The sequence below is a fragment of the Jaculus jaculus genome, chromosome 1, assembly GCF_020740685.1.
Source record: "Jaculus jaculus isolate mJacJac1 chromosome 1, mJacJac1.mat.Y.cur, whole genome shotgun sequence".
In the NCBI taxonomy this organism is placed as follows: domain Eukaryota; kingdom Metazoa; phylum Chordata; class Mammalia; order Rodentia; family Dipodidae; genus Jaculus; species Jaculus jaculus.
Genome location: NC_059102.1, coordinates 148,730,516 through 148,745,619, shown reverse-complemented (window position 1 = coordinate 148,745,619; position 15,104 = coordinate 148,730,516). Strand labels below are relative to the sequence as shown.

The window sequence follows — 15,104 nt, the reverse complement described above, 5'->3', positions numbered from 1 at the left end:
GGGAAGAAAAATTATCATGGTCTATTGTCTATAATTATGGAACCTGCCAATAATAAAAATTATATACACACACACATTAAAAATATACATATGGGGCTAGAGAGATGGCTTTGCGGTCAAGCACTTTGCCAGTGAAGCCGAGGGACCCCAGCATGAGGCTTGATTCCCCAGTACCCACATAAGCCAGATGCACAAGGTGGCACATGCATCTGGAATTTATTTGCAGTGGCTGGAGGCCCTGGCACACCCATTCTCTCCCTCCCTCTCTCTGCCTCTTTCTCTGTCAGTCTGTCGCTCTCAAATAAAAGTAAACAAAAAATTTATGTGTGTGTGTGTATACTTTTTTTTTTAAAGACAGTAGTAAGGCACAAGAGAAACAGACACTTGCTTTAATCCCAGCACTCTGGAGGCAAAGGTAGCAGGATGGCTGTGAGTTTGAGACCAGCTTGGGCTACAGTGAGACCCTACAAAAGGGGGAGAGAGGAAGGAAAAGGGGAGAAGAGGGGAAAACAAAGGGGAAGGGGGGTGGCGCTAGCCAAGTACATCAAGTTGCTCAGAGTGGACTGGACCACTTCATACTCTTCTACTTCCACTCCTAAACCTGGGGCCTTCCCATCGCCAATTGTGTTTGTTTTTGCTTTATTCTTTAACTGGGCTTGTAGTCTTAGATCTTGGCCTCATCAAACACACCTCTTCTAGGGCTGGGGAGACAGCTCAGTGGTTAAGAAGAACGAACGCCTGCCATTTAAGCATGAGGGACTGACACCACTAAAGACTGATCCCCCAGGACCCATGTCAAAAGAAGCTGGACATGGTCATGCACATGTGTAACCCCGATCTGAGAGGGATCCGAGAGGAAGAGGCTGAAGAACCGTGGAGCCTTGCTGACTAAAAGGCCATCTCCAGGTTGAGGGCCAGGAGAATGTGAAGAGCAGCGAGGGGCGCCTAGGGCTCTGCTCTCCACCAGCAGAGAGCACAGGGCCAGGAGCTTTGTGCTGCCACATGCCCGGTGACCACGGTCCCAAACACCATCGTCACGCAGGTCGGGGCCCTGCCGGTCCAGAAGAGTTCAGCCCCAGGATGGGATCATGAGCTGGCTATAGACTGGCCCACTAAGGCATCAGCTGACCCACCTGACAAGGTTCCTCAATTCTGTTCCCCTGCTTCCCCAGAGTCAGACTGGAGAGTGAGTTTCCAATGTACTTCCACCTGAAATCCCACTAGATTCCCCCTAGCCCGATAGTGGCCGATCGATCCTACCTTGGGGCCACCCAGCCTGTGACAGAAATGACTCTGTAATGCACAAATGGACCCACAGAGTTAGAGAGCTTTAGAGGGCTAAATTCTGAAAAATTTCTCCGTTCATGTTTTTGCCAGTGGGGGGGGGGGGGGAGCAAGAAAGGAGGGAGGGCGGGAGAGTTAGAGAATATGACTTTCTCTATGTGGGAAGGAAACAAGTAACAGCGCCAGACAGCTTCACAAAGCCTGGAGCCCTCTGCTCTCAGTCACTGCCATGTACTTAAGGAACTCCCAGGGCGGGGCCAGGGCTCACTGGCAGAGCTCCAGCCCGGCACCTCCAAAGCCCCCAGGTTCATCTCCAGAAGCTCCCCCCCACACACACACACACTAAAGTCACCTTCTCTCAGAACACCTAGGTTTTATTATCTGGCTGGGGCATTCTTCTGCTATCAGTATGCCTGGCTCATCCTGGACACTCCCAGCCCTGTCTTATCCTCCAACTCCATTCTCAAGGACATTTTGTTATACATATATGCAAGACATCACCTGCCTATCTTGTTCAACCTTTCCACTTCATTTTGGGGTGTTTCTTGAAAGCAGCACTAAGTCAGAAGGGTTTTCTAAACCCAAACCTGATAGCCTTGAAAGAGGGTATTTAGCCAACCCATGCCCACCAGACCCAATCCACTGTATTTTTCTGTTTTTTTTGTTGTTGTTGTTTGTTTTTTGAGGTAGGGTCTCACTCTAGCTCAGGCTGACCTGGAATTCACTCTGTAGTCTCTCAAGGTGATCCTCCTACCTCTGCCTCCCAAGTACTGGGATTAAAGGCAGGCGCCACCATGGTCAGCTTCAATCCACTATATTTTATCTGTATTACTACCCACATTACTTTTTTGTTTTTCAAGACAGGATCGCACGCTAGCTCAGGTTGACCTGTAATTCACTATGTAGTCTCAGGGTGGCCTCAAACTCACTGTGATCCTCCTACCTCCGCCTCCCAAGTGCTGGGATTAAAGGCGGGCACCATCACAACTGGTTCTCCACATTACTCTGTATCACCCTGTTTTGCTCAACATGGAACACTACTTCTGCCATCACTAACTGAAATGCCCTGTTGGCATTACCAACAGACAGTGGCTACCAATGTCCCCTCCCTCTGCACCAAATACACCGAACAGGTCACCAGTCATGAAGCTGTCCAACTCTGGTGCTTCCCTCCCCACCTGTCTCCACAGACAGCTTTCCTATCTCCTGAGTAACCCCGAGCACTTCCACCACACGTCCTCCAGTCAGGTGTGCAGCATCACCCACTTCCGACTTACCTGCAAGCTCTGCAGAGCCCACGTCATAGACTCCTCCTCCCTCCCCTATGCCAGGTGGGTTCTACAAATTCACCTGCCCAGGATTCACCTGTCCTGTGGACAGGGCCTTCTCAGAGCACCGCCACATCAGCCCACCGCACTCACCACAGGACCCAGCCACTCACTTTCCACAGTCCAAGAAGGACCAACTCAAGGGTCTGTAAGGAGCTCGTGTCTCTTGCTCACTCAGCCTTGGGAGGCCTCCCTGCTCCCAGCCACACCAACTCTTCAACTCTTGCCCTCTCTTTTTGTAGCTTTTCATATGCTGGCCTGGCACCACACTGTCTATCAACATGCGCAAACCCACTGGGGTGCAAGGGTTCTGGAAGTGAATGCACACGTCCTTCTTTGGGCACTGAGCATGTGTTCATTACCTGAAGATTCTCACTTACCAGAGGCCATCATAGCTACTGGAAACTATCAACGATCCGTCACGATTAAAATGGACCTGAGGATTAGAGTGGAGCAAGAGATGCTTACTTCGTAGTCACCAGAATATGGTCTCTATCCCAAAGCCCTCCCACCCACAGGCATCCGTGAGGGCAGAAAGCGCTACACAGCTTTCCTTTAGGTCCTGCTCATGCTCCATGCCTCCAAGTCTGCCTGCCTACCCTGCCCTCAGGCGCAACCCAAGGTCCATATGAATAAACCCTCCTCTGACTTAGCAGTGAACAAGGCGGGCTTCAGGTCAGGAAAGAAGCCCGCTCTCCCGCTCTCCCTAGTGGTTCCCAGCCCATGCTGAGCCTCTGGGTTCTGGATCCTAGACACAAGACCCCAAGCTCCAGATTCTGAACAAGACAAACCTCCTGAGCTCCAAACCCTGTGCACAGGACACTCACAGGCCTGGCCCTGCGGGCTGATTTGCAGCATTTCACTAAGGGAGTCCTTGGCCTTCTCAACCCATGTGCCCTCAGGGTAACTCCCTAGCCCTCCTGTGATTTCAGTGTTTGCTTTTGTTTATTTTTTGAGGTAGAATCTCATGTAGCCCAGACTAGCCTAAAACCAGCTATACAAATCATCTTAAAACTTCTGCTCCTCCTTCCACCACTGAGATTACAGGTATGTACCACCACACCCAATTTATGAGGGGCAAGAGATCAAGAGCCAGGACTTCATGAAGGCTACACATGAGGAACCCTACCAACTGAGCTACATCCTCAGCCAGACATTTTTATTTATTGGCTATGTAAATCCTAGTACCAGGATGTAAGAGTCTAACTACATGGTGTGGTGGCTCACATCTGTAATCACAACTCATCCATTAGGCTGAAACAGAAGGATTTCTACAGTTCAAGGTTAGCCGGAGCTACACAGGGACCTCTGTAGTAGTAGTATATTTGACCACTTATAGAGATATCTGATTGTCACATCTGGATACGGCTGGCACTTCCTGAGTAAGGGGCATGGTGGGATTATAAAGAATTCTGCAGATACGGGGCTACCCAAATGTAACCAGCATCCAGGCTAAGCAACTAGTGTGGGCAGTGAGGACACATGGCCTGAGCCTCGTTCTTAAACCATGACATCAAGGACTTTTTGTGTGGCTTAATCTGGCCCAGGAAGTATGTCCCCTTACCATTCCTGAAGCAGTGTTATTATAAAAAGGCTTGTCTTGAGTCCTACCTACCTAAGACGCCAATGAAAATGATAAAAATTTAGGATTTTTTTTTTTGGAAGCACCACCTAGACCCTAGCCCTCGTTTTTGAATTCTGAATTTGGTGTCTACAGTAAGGACCAAAAACATGTTTCTATTTTTGTTTTGTTTTTTCCCTGTTCTTCTTGAGACAGGGTCTAGCTATGTATTCCAGGCTGCTAAACCTCCCAAGGGCTAGGAGAATATGCACTCAGGCTAGGAGAATATGCACTCAGATCTTCAAACTAGTTCCAAAGAATGCTACCATCACAGGCCTGGGGACCTCATGAAGAGCCAGCAGCCAGACCTCCCCCTCAAAGAACCATGGGTATTTATATTGCTGGCAGCTGTGCACCGAAGCCAGAACAATGGAACTGAAAGATTTCATTTAATCTCATGTATCTAAGTTATTTCAACAGAAGCCCTTAAAGATCGCCACAAGGTATTTCATAGACATTTTAGTTCCACAGCTCATTGTTTCCATTGGCTCCAACACTGCTGCCAGCGGCTCTGAACTTTTTTCAACTCAGGGCAACCCGTATTCACCTAGCCATCCATGCTCATCACTGACTTTTTTTTTTTGTTTTTTCGAGGTAGGGTCTCACTCTAGCTCAGGCTGACCTGGAATTCACTATGTAGTCTCAGGGTGGCCTTGAACTCAAGGCGATCCTCCTACCTCTGCTGGGATTAAAGGTGTGTACCACCACACCCAGCTTCATCCCTGTTTTTAAATGCAGGATAGAGTCCATATGAGCACCCAACTTTTCCATTCAGTGTTGAGGTATGAGAGACAGCATGCTATGAAAAGAAAACACCCACCCAGTTCCTCCTAGAATCAAGTCCACAAGGGCTCTCTGAGGGAGAGATGGCCAACAGCCAAGCGAGGGTGCACAGGACACAAAGACAACGCACTGGCCCACGACAAGGAGAGGGCACAGGAGGGACTTCAGTGGAGGCTGGACCTGGACTGGCAAGGGGAACTGCAAAAGAGGTCCAGCAGAGGGCCTCAGCCTCAACGTTTCTAGCCCCAGCATCCATTATCTCCAAGCATACAAGACCATGCAAACAAGATACCTTTATGATAGAAGTGGTTACAAAAGCAGGGCGTGGTGGTGCATGCCTTTAATCCCGGCACTCGGGAAGCAGAGGTAGGAGGACTGCCGTGAGTTCGAGGCCACCCTGAGACTCCATAGTGAATTCCAGGTCAGCCTGAGCTACAGTGAGACCCCTCGAAAAACCAAAAAGTACAGAAAAGCCTCCTCAGAGGGTACCTGGCCAAGTGTCACCCCACAGTGGGTCTCAGGGGTGTGGATATGCACAGAGAGCCAAGGGACCTTCAGAAAAGTAGGAGATATGACAGAAGCTAGCGACAGCCCCACTGCTGTTTTGAAGCAAAAGAGCAGTGAGGAAGGCTGAAAAAGCTACATGTTTAAAACATATGACCCCACAGGAACCAAGTCAAGCTGGCGGCAGGTGCTATTCCCTACACCAGTTGCCTTCCAGAGTTCAGTATGCACATTACTCCTACACAACACCTGTTTGACACCCCACCTTGTCTCAATGTCCTGCAGCCATCCTCTGCCCTCTGACCACCTGAAAGCCTTCCTTTCTGCTCACAGGAGGTCCTCAGTTAAACTCACTTTTCTAGTTGCATCCCACTGTTCACTTAGCATTGCCCGCATGAAAGTCAATTACACCTCACTCTGACCCTGTGCACAAGGACAGACTGCGGGGGTCAGACTAGACCTGTGTGTAAGCCCTGTACCCAGCACCTCTGAGAAGACACACATTAGCAGTGGCTCTGGGCCAAGCACAGCTGTGTGCACTCAGGATACCCATCTGCTTGATACTGTACCCACACTTTTTTTTTTCTCCTTCCTTCCTCTCTTCCTCCCTCTCTCCCCTTGCAAATAAATAAAATGAAAGAAAGCAAGAGATGCCTCTCAAACAAAAAAGTACACACACACACACACACACACACACACACACACACACACATATATTTTTTTAAAGAAAAAGCAAATTGTCCTTCTGTCAAAAACTGCAGTGTTGCCGGGCGTGGTGGCACACACCTTTAATCCCAGCACTCGGGAGGCAGAGGTAGGAGGATTGCCATGAGTTCGAGGCCACCTAGTGAATTCCAGGTCAGCCTGGGCTAGAGTGAGACCCTACCTCGAAAAATAAAAAAATAAAAACTGCAGTGTTGGCTTGGTGGCACACGCCTTTAATCCCAGCACTCGGGAGGCAAAGGTAGGAGGGTCGCCATGAGTTCTAAGCCACCCTGAGACTACATAGTGAATTCCAGGTCAGCCTGAGCTAGAGTGAGACCCTACCTCGAAAAACCAAAAAAGATTTTTAAAAGTTTAGGGCTGAAGAGAGAGCTTAGCAGTTTAGACACTTGCCAGCAAAGCCAAAGGACCCAGGTTCAACTCCCACACAAGTCAGACGCCCATGGTAGCACATATGTCTGGAGTTCATTTGCAGTGGCTAGAGGCTCTGGCATACCCATTCTCTCCCTCCCTCTCTTTTTCTTTAATAAATAAAATAAAATATATTTTTAAAAAATTTAAGGCAGGGATAGACCTAGATTATGAAGACCTGGAAGACGTCATATGCATGGGCAGCAAGATCACTGAAAAATAAATCTGGTGCTGAGCTGAAAACCTCCTCCCTGTAGACCAGCCAACTGTAAGCTGGAAAAAGCTGCACTACAAGCAGCCTATGGAAACAGAAGTCATCAGTGGACACTGGAAGCCTCAAGTGTGGCCAGATAGGCCAAATGACAGAATGGGTGCAACAGTGGCATGTCTGCTCTGGAGGAAACCAATTGCTCTCTAATTGGACTAGAGGCTCACTCTATGGGAGAGGATACAGGGAATATGTGCCTGGTACTGAAAACCTAATCAAAAGCCTATGGCAGGGGAGGCCATGCACCTTAAAGGTATAAAGCTCACTCTTATCTAGCTAAATGCATATATTATGTCCACCAAACTGTCCCGCAAGCACTACACTTAATGTTCATATTCACACATTAATGCTACTCTCAGTTCTGGTTAGAGAAGCTTCTCTTTTCAGATGGTGACCACTGGGATGACCCAATAGGCAACATAGTGCTGAGAAGTGATGGAGGAATGCTCAGCACTGAAACATCTCTAGCACACCCTCCAAGGCTCAGGGTCCATTGCGGAAGAGGTGGCAGAAAGAATGTAAGAGCCAAAGGAAGGGTAGGACTCCTTACAATGTAATTGTCCAGACAGAAATTGGCCTCAATATCCATGACCTCGCAGTGCCTAGCAATACCTTCACAAGATCCTCATAATAGGAGAAAAAGATGCTGTCATCAAAATAAAAGAGAGACTAACAGAGGGCAGAAGGGAATGTGATGGAGAGCAGAGAGTGAAGGGGAAAATGGGGGGGGGGTGTCATAGTTTATTGTCTGTAAGTACAGAAGCTGCCAATAAAAAAATTAAAGAAAAAAAATTTTAAGACAGGGATAGACCTGGGACTATAGCTAAATGCTTGCCTAACATGCCGGAAGCTCTAGGTCCCCAGATCCCTACGGGGCGTATAAACCGGGAGCGCTGACAAGCACCTATAACCCTAACACTTGGGAGATAGAGACAGGAGGATCGTAAATTCACGGTAATCCTCAGCTACACAGTAAGTTCAAGGCCATCCTAGACTGCAAGAGACTATTCTCCAACCTACCCACCCAAACAAAGAAATGGACAACAATCATAATTCACGATGATGTGCTTTAACTCTGGTCACTTGTTCTGCATTGGGTCATGTAGTACTAGCTTACCGAGAGCCCATGTCCACAATTCCCACAACTGGGCCATCCTACCAATCCCAGCAATCCAAGCTGCTCCACTCAACCTGGCTATGGTGGCTCACTCCTTTAACCCCACAATGAGCTCCAGGTCAGCCTGGCTAGAGTCAAGACAATCAAACAGCTGCTCCACCACTCAGAATCCCTTTCCTGTGCCCAGTGCCCATTGCAAGGCTCTGTCTTCTCCAAACACCTTTCCACATCCCCCCCCACACACACACCCATCCCATGACAACCAGTTCCAGAGCACCACTGTCAAAACCCCTGACCACCTGCCCCTCCCAAGCCACACAGGGTTCCAAGATACACCCCACCAGCATCCACCCACCACATCACATCACAGAAATGAAAGGCCTCTAGTTGGCTAGATCCCTAGGTCCACCCATCTAAAGGGACTCCTGCTGGGCAACACAAGCAACATGTATCAGGGAAACTCACCGCTGAGACTGGATCAGAATGAGCAGGCAAAGTCTTGAGGCACTTCCCCGTTTTTACGTCCCATATCCTCACACTTTCATCAAACTAAAGATGAGACAGGACGTTAAAATGATTCTACAGGACACAGCACAGGGAAGGTGGAGTCTCCAGAACCCCACAAGGCCCCCATCTGGAAGCCAATAGCCTGCCCCATGCTGAGCACCAACAGGTGACACTATACACCACAGCGCGCCCCGAAGGACAGACCCAAGCACTTACAGACCCTGAGACGATGAGGTTGGACTGGGGGTTGAAGTTGCAGCAGAAGACGTAGTTACTGTGGCCCTTCAGGGTCTTCAGACACTTTCCCTACAGGACAGATGGGGCTTTTGTGATTCCAAGGGTGGTCCCCAAAGGCCAGCACTGGGCTTCCCAGCATACCTGCTGACCCCCCACAAGACCACTCAACTCACCTCAACCTCCCCCACCCACTTCTCAGGAGCCTCCCTGAGAGAGGACCAGGTCACTTACTGAGCTCACATCCCATATCTTCAAGGTTTTGTCATCGGAAGCTGACACAAGGAGGTTAGAATCTGATGACCAGGCTACATCGGATATTCCCTTGGGGAAGAAAAAACATTTTTCATCATCATCTTCTGGAACAAAAAATTCCAAGACACTGGTAAAAGACCAAAACTCCACAAATGCTCCTAGGAAATCTTCTGGCTACTGTTAACACAAGACACCAAGTGCAAAGGAAAAAGGCCACTCTCAGGCTCCGGCAGGCCTCCTGAGGAATTCAAAGGTGCCAGCACTAAAACCACAGGAGGCAGCCGAGCGTGGTGAAGCGGCCTGAGGCAGGAGGACTACAAGTTGACTGCATGAGACCCCGACGCTGCAACCTCCCTCGTGCCAGGCGTCCAGTCAAGAGCCAGTGTACTCACTCATAAGATACCTACCAGTTTGTGACCAGATATGGTTTTCTCAAACTTCCCGTCATATGCTCCCCAAATCTTAATGAGTTTATCAGCCGCTAAAAGAAACGAAAGGAAGCTGTGGCTCAGTGCGGCATGTGGCCACCCAGTCCCCGAGCACCAGGCCTGTTCCCACATGCAGCCCAGACCCAGCACTGTCGCTGGCGGACAGAGGTACCCCTCCCAGGCCCTGTGGCTTGAGGGACAGTCACTTCAGAGAAGGGACACACCAAATGCTAAACCACCCAGTGGCAGCATTAAGAAGCCACACAGCTCAGCCCACCACCTCCCCAGAGGCCAAGGGACTTGAGGATACATACACGAACTTGCCAGCCACTCCCCATTTGGGCTGAACTTCACAGAGGACACGGCTTTTGTGTGGCCAGCCAGGGTGAACTTCAGAGCGTAGTTTGGCTTAACAGGGGTGGGCTGTGGAGACAGTGTAACTGAACCAGAAGCAGCCACACCTCCCCAATCACTTAACTCCCCAAATGCAACTCGGCTTTATCCAGTTAGCTCCAAAACTCATACACCACGAACCTCACAATCCTCTCTGTTGTCACCCTTCAAAGGGACAAAGCCCATCATCTTCCCTCTCAGAACCCCTGGTTCCCTGGAGTCCCCACCTCAGTATAGTGCTCCACTCTCATGAGACACCAGACACAGTTCTGAAATGCAGGTGAAGGCAGTGCTCCCTGTTGCTGGGGGGGGGGGGGCAGTATGTCTGCTTAGCCATCCAGATTGTCAGAGTGGGGGGGGGGGTTGCTCAGAGTTATTTCCTGGATTCTACAGACTGATAATCAATCAGTAATCTGAATCATTGATCAAGCCCCACCCTCCAAGGTGATAGCCTGGGAATCCCTTGATGTGGTGTCTAACAGGCAATCATCACACTGTCAGCATATTCAGCTGAGTGGAGAAACCAAAGACTCATTCATATTCTCTACCTGCCCCAGAGACAACCCCCTCCCCCCCGGGACACACCTTGCTTTGCGTGGCCGATGAGGAAGGGGTGGGCTGTGCTCTTGCAGCCTCTGTCTCCGGCTTCTTCTCCTCGGTGGCCATGGCTCTGAAGCCCACCGTGTGCAAGGGAACTCTCTGTGAAGAGGCTGTAGCTAACCAAACTTCACAGTAGAAGGCCTATTTAAAACAAAATAAAAAATAAACTAAAATAAGCTGGGCATGGTGGCACAGGCCTTTATTCCTAGCACTAGGGAGGCAGAGGTGAGAGGATCCCTGTGAGTTCAAGACCACCCTGAGACTCGTGAATTCCAAGGTAGCCTGGCCTAGAGTGAGGCCCCACCTTGAAAAACAAACACAAGAACAAATCCAAACAAATCCAGCACTTAGAAGACTGAGGTAGGAAAACTGGCTTGATTTTGAGGCAAGCCTGGGGCTACTGAGTTACATCCAGGTCAGCCTGAACTAGAGTGAGCCCCGGCCTCAAAAGAAAACAAAACAGAGCCGGAGAAATGACCTAGCAGTTACGGTGCTTGCCTACAAAGCCAAAGGACCCAAATTCGATTCTCCAGGATCCACATAAGCCACAAGGTGGCACATGCCTCTGGAGTTCCTTTACAGAGGCCAGAGGCCCTTAGTGGACTCATGTTCTCTCCCCCCCCCCTCTAATCCCAGCACTCAGGAGGCAGAGGTAGGAGGATCACTGAGTTCAAGGCCACCTTGAGACTACATAGTGAATTCCAGGTCAGCCTGGGCTAGAGCAAGAACCTACTTCGAAAAACCAAAAAAGAATTTCCAGGAAAAGGAATAAAACGACAACATGACCACCACACTGGGCCTGCAGCAAATAAGATGTTCCATTGGAAACCTTACTTATCACCTCACAGCAGGCTAATACTTCTCCAGACACCTCGCTGAGACAGCCCTGGTCCTATCCCTTTTGTGGCCCCAAGAAAGGCTCACCCTCAGGTGTAGTGGCACAGGCCTTTAATCCCAGCACTGGGGGGAGGCAGAAGAGGATCACCCTGAGTTCAAGGCCATCCTGGAACTACAGATTGAGTTCCAGGTCAGCCTGAACTAGAGTGAAAGAATGAAACCCTACCTCAAAAAAACTAAAAAAAAAAAAAAAAAAAAAAAAAAGCTCACACTGCAGGATTCCCATGGTGGAGAGCAGGGGTACAAACAGAATGCACTTGTGCTTACAGTAAGAACCTTTGGCATGGTTAAGGGGAAGGGGCTTCCTGATAAAAACTGACATGACAAGACACCGTCAGGGTGCAGAAGTTTGGGAGCATACCCAAATCCTGAAACACCTCAAGGGATACGATCACATTAGAGGCCTATGTGAAAACACACGAGCACGTACGCGTCCAGCGGCTGCCACTTCATGGGTAACTTCGCTGCAGTCTCACAGGCTAGGCCCTAGGCGCAGAGCTGCTGTCTAGAACATGACCAGCTTACTGCAAAGGGACTGCACAAGCAAACCAGAGCAGCCTCTGCCTGCAGAGGCTCCATGGCTGGTCCTCCAGAGCAGCAGCAGAACTGCACCCACGACACAGGGTGCAGAGGACAGTGAAAAGCCACCATACCAGCTGCACCTGGACAACATACAGCCCAAACCCCGTGCAGTCAGGACGGTTCCTCCAGCCCAGCACTGGATCTTGCTAGAGAATACATCACACAAAAGCACACACTGGGGAAGGGGGAGGAGCACCAGTCAAACGGAGAACCACCAAGACATGCTTACAGATGTTACTGGCCACTGATTCCCCCAGCAATCAACCTAATGAAAATTCTACCTTGGAGCGTGAAATGGAAACCTCACACGGAGCCCATGAAAGACAAAGACAAAAGGGAGTCCACCAGAGCAAGAGCACGTCTGCCAGTCTTCAGTCCTAGAGGAAAGAAGAGAACACAGGCACCCCACACACAAGGGCAAGTTGCTTTACCAAGGACACGTGTGGCTGCACTGCAAGTCCAGGTGCAACGATGGGGGAGGGGCCACACATGTCCATAGGCATCTCCAGGGGACAAAGCTCAGGTGACCAAGAAATGCCAGCTGTTTGGTGTTGGGTTTTTTGTTTTGTTTTGTTTTCTTTTATTTTCGAGGTAGTCTCACCCCAGCCCAGGCTGACCTGGAACTCACTCTGTAGTCCCAGGCTGGCCTCAAACTTACAGCCATCCTCCTACCTCTGCCTCCCAAACGCTGGGATTAAAGGCGTGCACCACCACGCCCAGCTGTTTGGTGTTTTGGAGACAGCATCTCACCATGTTCTAGGCCATCCCAGTACTCAAGTCTCCTGCTTCAGCCTCTGATACAGCTGGTCACAGGCACGCACCAACCACCACACATGGCTTGATACTTATTCTTTCTTCCTCTGTGTGTGTGTGTTACACATGCCTGTGTGTATTAATGTGTTTATGTGTGGGTGCACGTATGTGGAGGCCAGAGGGAGATGTCAAGTGTCTTCCTCAATCATGCCCCATTTTATTGAGACAGGGTCTCTCACTGAACCCAGAGCTCACCAATTCAGTTAGTCTGGCTAGCCAGCTTACCCTAGCGATCCCAATGGTGGGGGTTACAGGTACACACGCCATTGCACTGAGTACTAACCTGACTGCTAAAGTCAGAACTCAGACCTCACTCCTGCCCAGCAAGCACTTTACTAGCTGAGCCATCTCACCAGTCCCTTGGTGCTTATTAATGCAACCTGGCCATTTCATTGTGCTCCCATGGCCACCTTTATTGTCCAGATAGGTAACAGCACCAAGCAAAGGAAAGGACCAGAAAGTCCATTTTAAAGACTAGCTCAGTGGTGGGGAGATAGCTCAGTAGTTTAAAAGCAATGGCTTGCAAAGCCTGCTCGCCCAGGTTCAACTCCTTGTACCAGTGTAAAGCCAGATACACAAAGTGTCACATTTGACTGGAGTTAGTTTGCAGCAGCAAGAGGCCCTGACCCGCCCATCCTCTCATGATTGATTGATAAAACAGGAGTCTAAATCAACCACCAGGGGGAACAGATTAGGTAGCAGGGGTGGGTCTTCTAAGGAGGCAGGAGGACTTAAAACAGGTTCTTTTAGCATATATGAAGATTTGCCTCCTAGTGGGTGTATAGTGACTCTGAAAAAAAGGGGCTTGCCTGATAGGTGGTCTTTCACCTTTGGGCTCACCAAGCATTAACATATGAAATCAACTTCCGTCTGGTGAGGTGGCACACGCCCCTAGCTTCTTGGGAGGCAGAAACAGAAGGATCAGTTCATGGTCACCCATTCTTCCTCAAACTAGTATGTCTCAAAATACAAAGGAAACGGGGAAAAAGCCAACTTCCTACGCCTACCGCACTGGGCGGAGTCCAAACTAGTGGAGAGACTGGGAATGAGGGAGACAGGTGAGTTGAGGTTTGGCCTCCGTGCCTACAACGAAGGCGGCCACAGCTTTTCACTAGAGCCAGACTACGGAAGAAACAAACATCCACACCTGGGCGGTACTCTCCCTGCGGTCAAATACAGATTCCTGACCACCATCCCCAGCACCGAATGCACAGGTGTGGGAACACAGGACGTACTAAACTAGCACTCAGGTGTTCTCAGAGGATCAGCCCTATAGACAGGCACCTCCCTCCTTGAGAATGCGGGCACCCCTAGCCCAGGGGTCCCTGGCCTCTGACCGCTGCTAGCTCCAGCCCAAAGCTTAGATATCCCTTAAACGGAGCTGGCTTGGGCTGCCCAGGTAGAAGCTTCAATTAGGACGCTGGTGAGGAGCAGACCAGGGAGAAGTTGGCGGGGCGCCCCCTCCCCAGAGGACGGTGGTTCCCATCCCCAGGGACGCCGGCCCGGGCGAGGTGGGCCAAAAGGATCGGTGGGGTGGAGGTACCCCAGAAACACGGGAGGCTCCCCCGCCCCGAGCCCGGCACCGGGCAGGGAGCACGCGGGAAAAAGTAGCCCGAGACCAGTAAGGAGCCTCTAGTGCATCCAGAGGAAAGGGATGCAGCCGCGGATCAGGGCGGCCACGAGGGGCGTCGGGGCAGCCGAATTCGGCCGGGGCCACCGAAGGCAGCGACGGGACGCGACGGGCCTGAGGTCTGCGGGACACGTGCGGCAGCCGGGGATCGGGGGGCTCACCCGTCTCAACGTCACCCTCCTCGTACCCGCAAAACCCCGGCCACCCACATACCTGCCAGGCCGCGGCTACGGGGCCGGGCTCTCGGGCTTCGCTTCGGCCGCTCCTGCGAACGACTGCGGACGAGCTGCTGGACAAGACCGCGGCGGCGGCGGCGCGGGCGGCGGGAGGCAGTGCGCGTGCGCGAAGGGCGGGGCGGTTTCCGGAGGGGGGGCGGGGAGACGGGAGGCAGCGAGGGTCAGAAAGCCTGGAAAGGCGGTCAGCCTTAAAGAGGTGACCGCGGTGTTTGCTTCCTGTTTGGACAGCCCCATCAGGTTTGGCTGGCGCTTTGTGAAAACTGAAGTATAGGATATGCGGGAACATACATAGTGTGCCCCTCGCGTTATCCTAGGCGGCGTCTCCTGTTACACCGTGGCCACCCTGAGCCCGCGCCTGCGCTGGTGTCCCAAAGACAGCGCCCTCAAAGTCCCCCCTCCCCGCCCCCCGATCTGCAGCTCCAGGGGCTCTGCAAACCAGGGGCCTAACGGCAAGAGCCTCTGCTCGGAACCGGGCTACAAGAAGGCCGCG

General features: G+C 51.0%; 1 protein-coding gene across 1 annotated transcript in view; it reads right to left on the bottom strand.

The window, feature by feature from the left end:
• Wdr5 (WD repeat domain 5) overlaps window positions 1-14,684 on the bottom strand; it is a 28,624-nt gene extending 13,940 nt beyond the window's left edge. The window contains exons 1-8 of the mRNA XM_004654065.2: window positions 14,592-14,684; window positions 10,442-10,597; window positions 9,778-9,886; window positions 9,443-9,516; window positions 9,015-9,104; window positions 8,763-8,852; window positions 8,505-8,588; window positions 2,993-3,048 (exon numbers count right to left, since the gene is read on the bottom strand). Of these exons, the coding sequence (XP_004654122.1) occupies window positions 2,993-3,048; window positions 8,505-8,588; window positions 8,763-8,852; window positions 9,015-9,104; window positions 9,443-9,516; window positions 9,778-9,886; window positions 10,442-10,522 (584 nt within the window). The 5' untranslated portion in view covers window positions 10,523-10,597; window positions 14,592-14,684. The remainder of the gene's footprint in view (window positions 1-2,992; window positions 3,049-8,504; window positions 8,589-8,762; window positions 8,853-9,014; window positions 9,105-9,442; window positions 9,517-9,777; window positions 9,887-10,441; window positions 10,598-14,591) is intronic.
• Window positions 14,685-15,104: the final 420 nt, after the last annotated feature.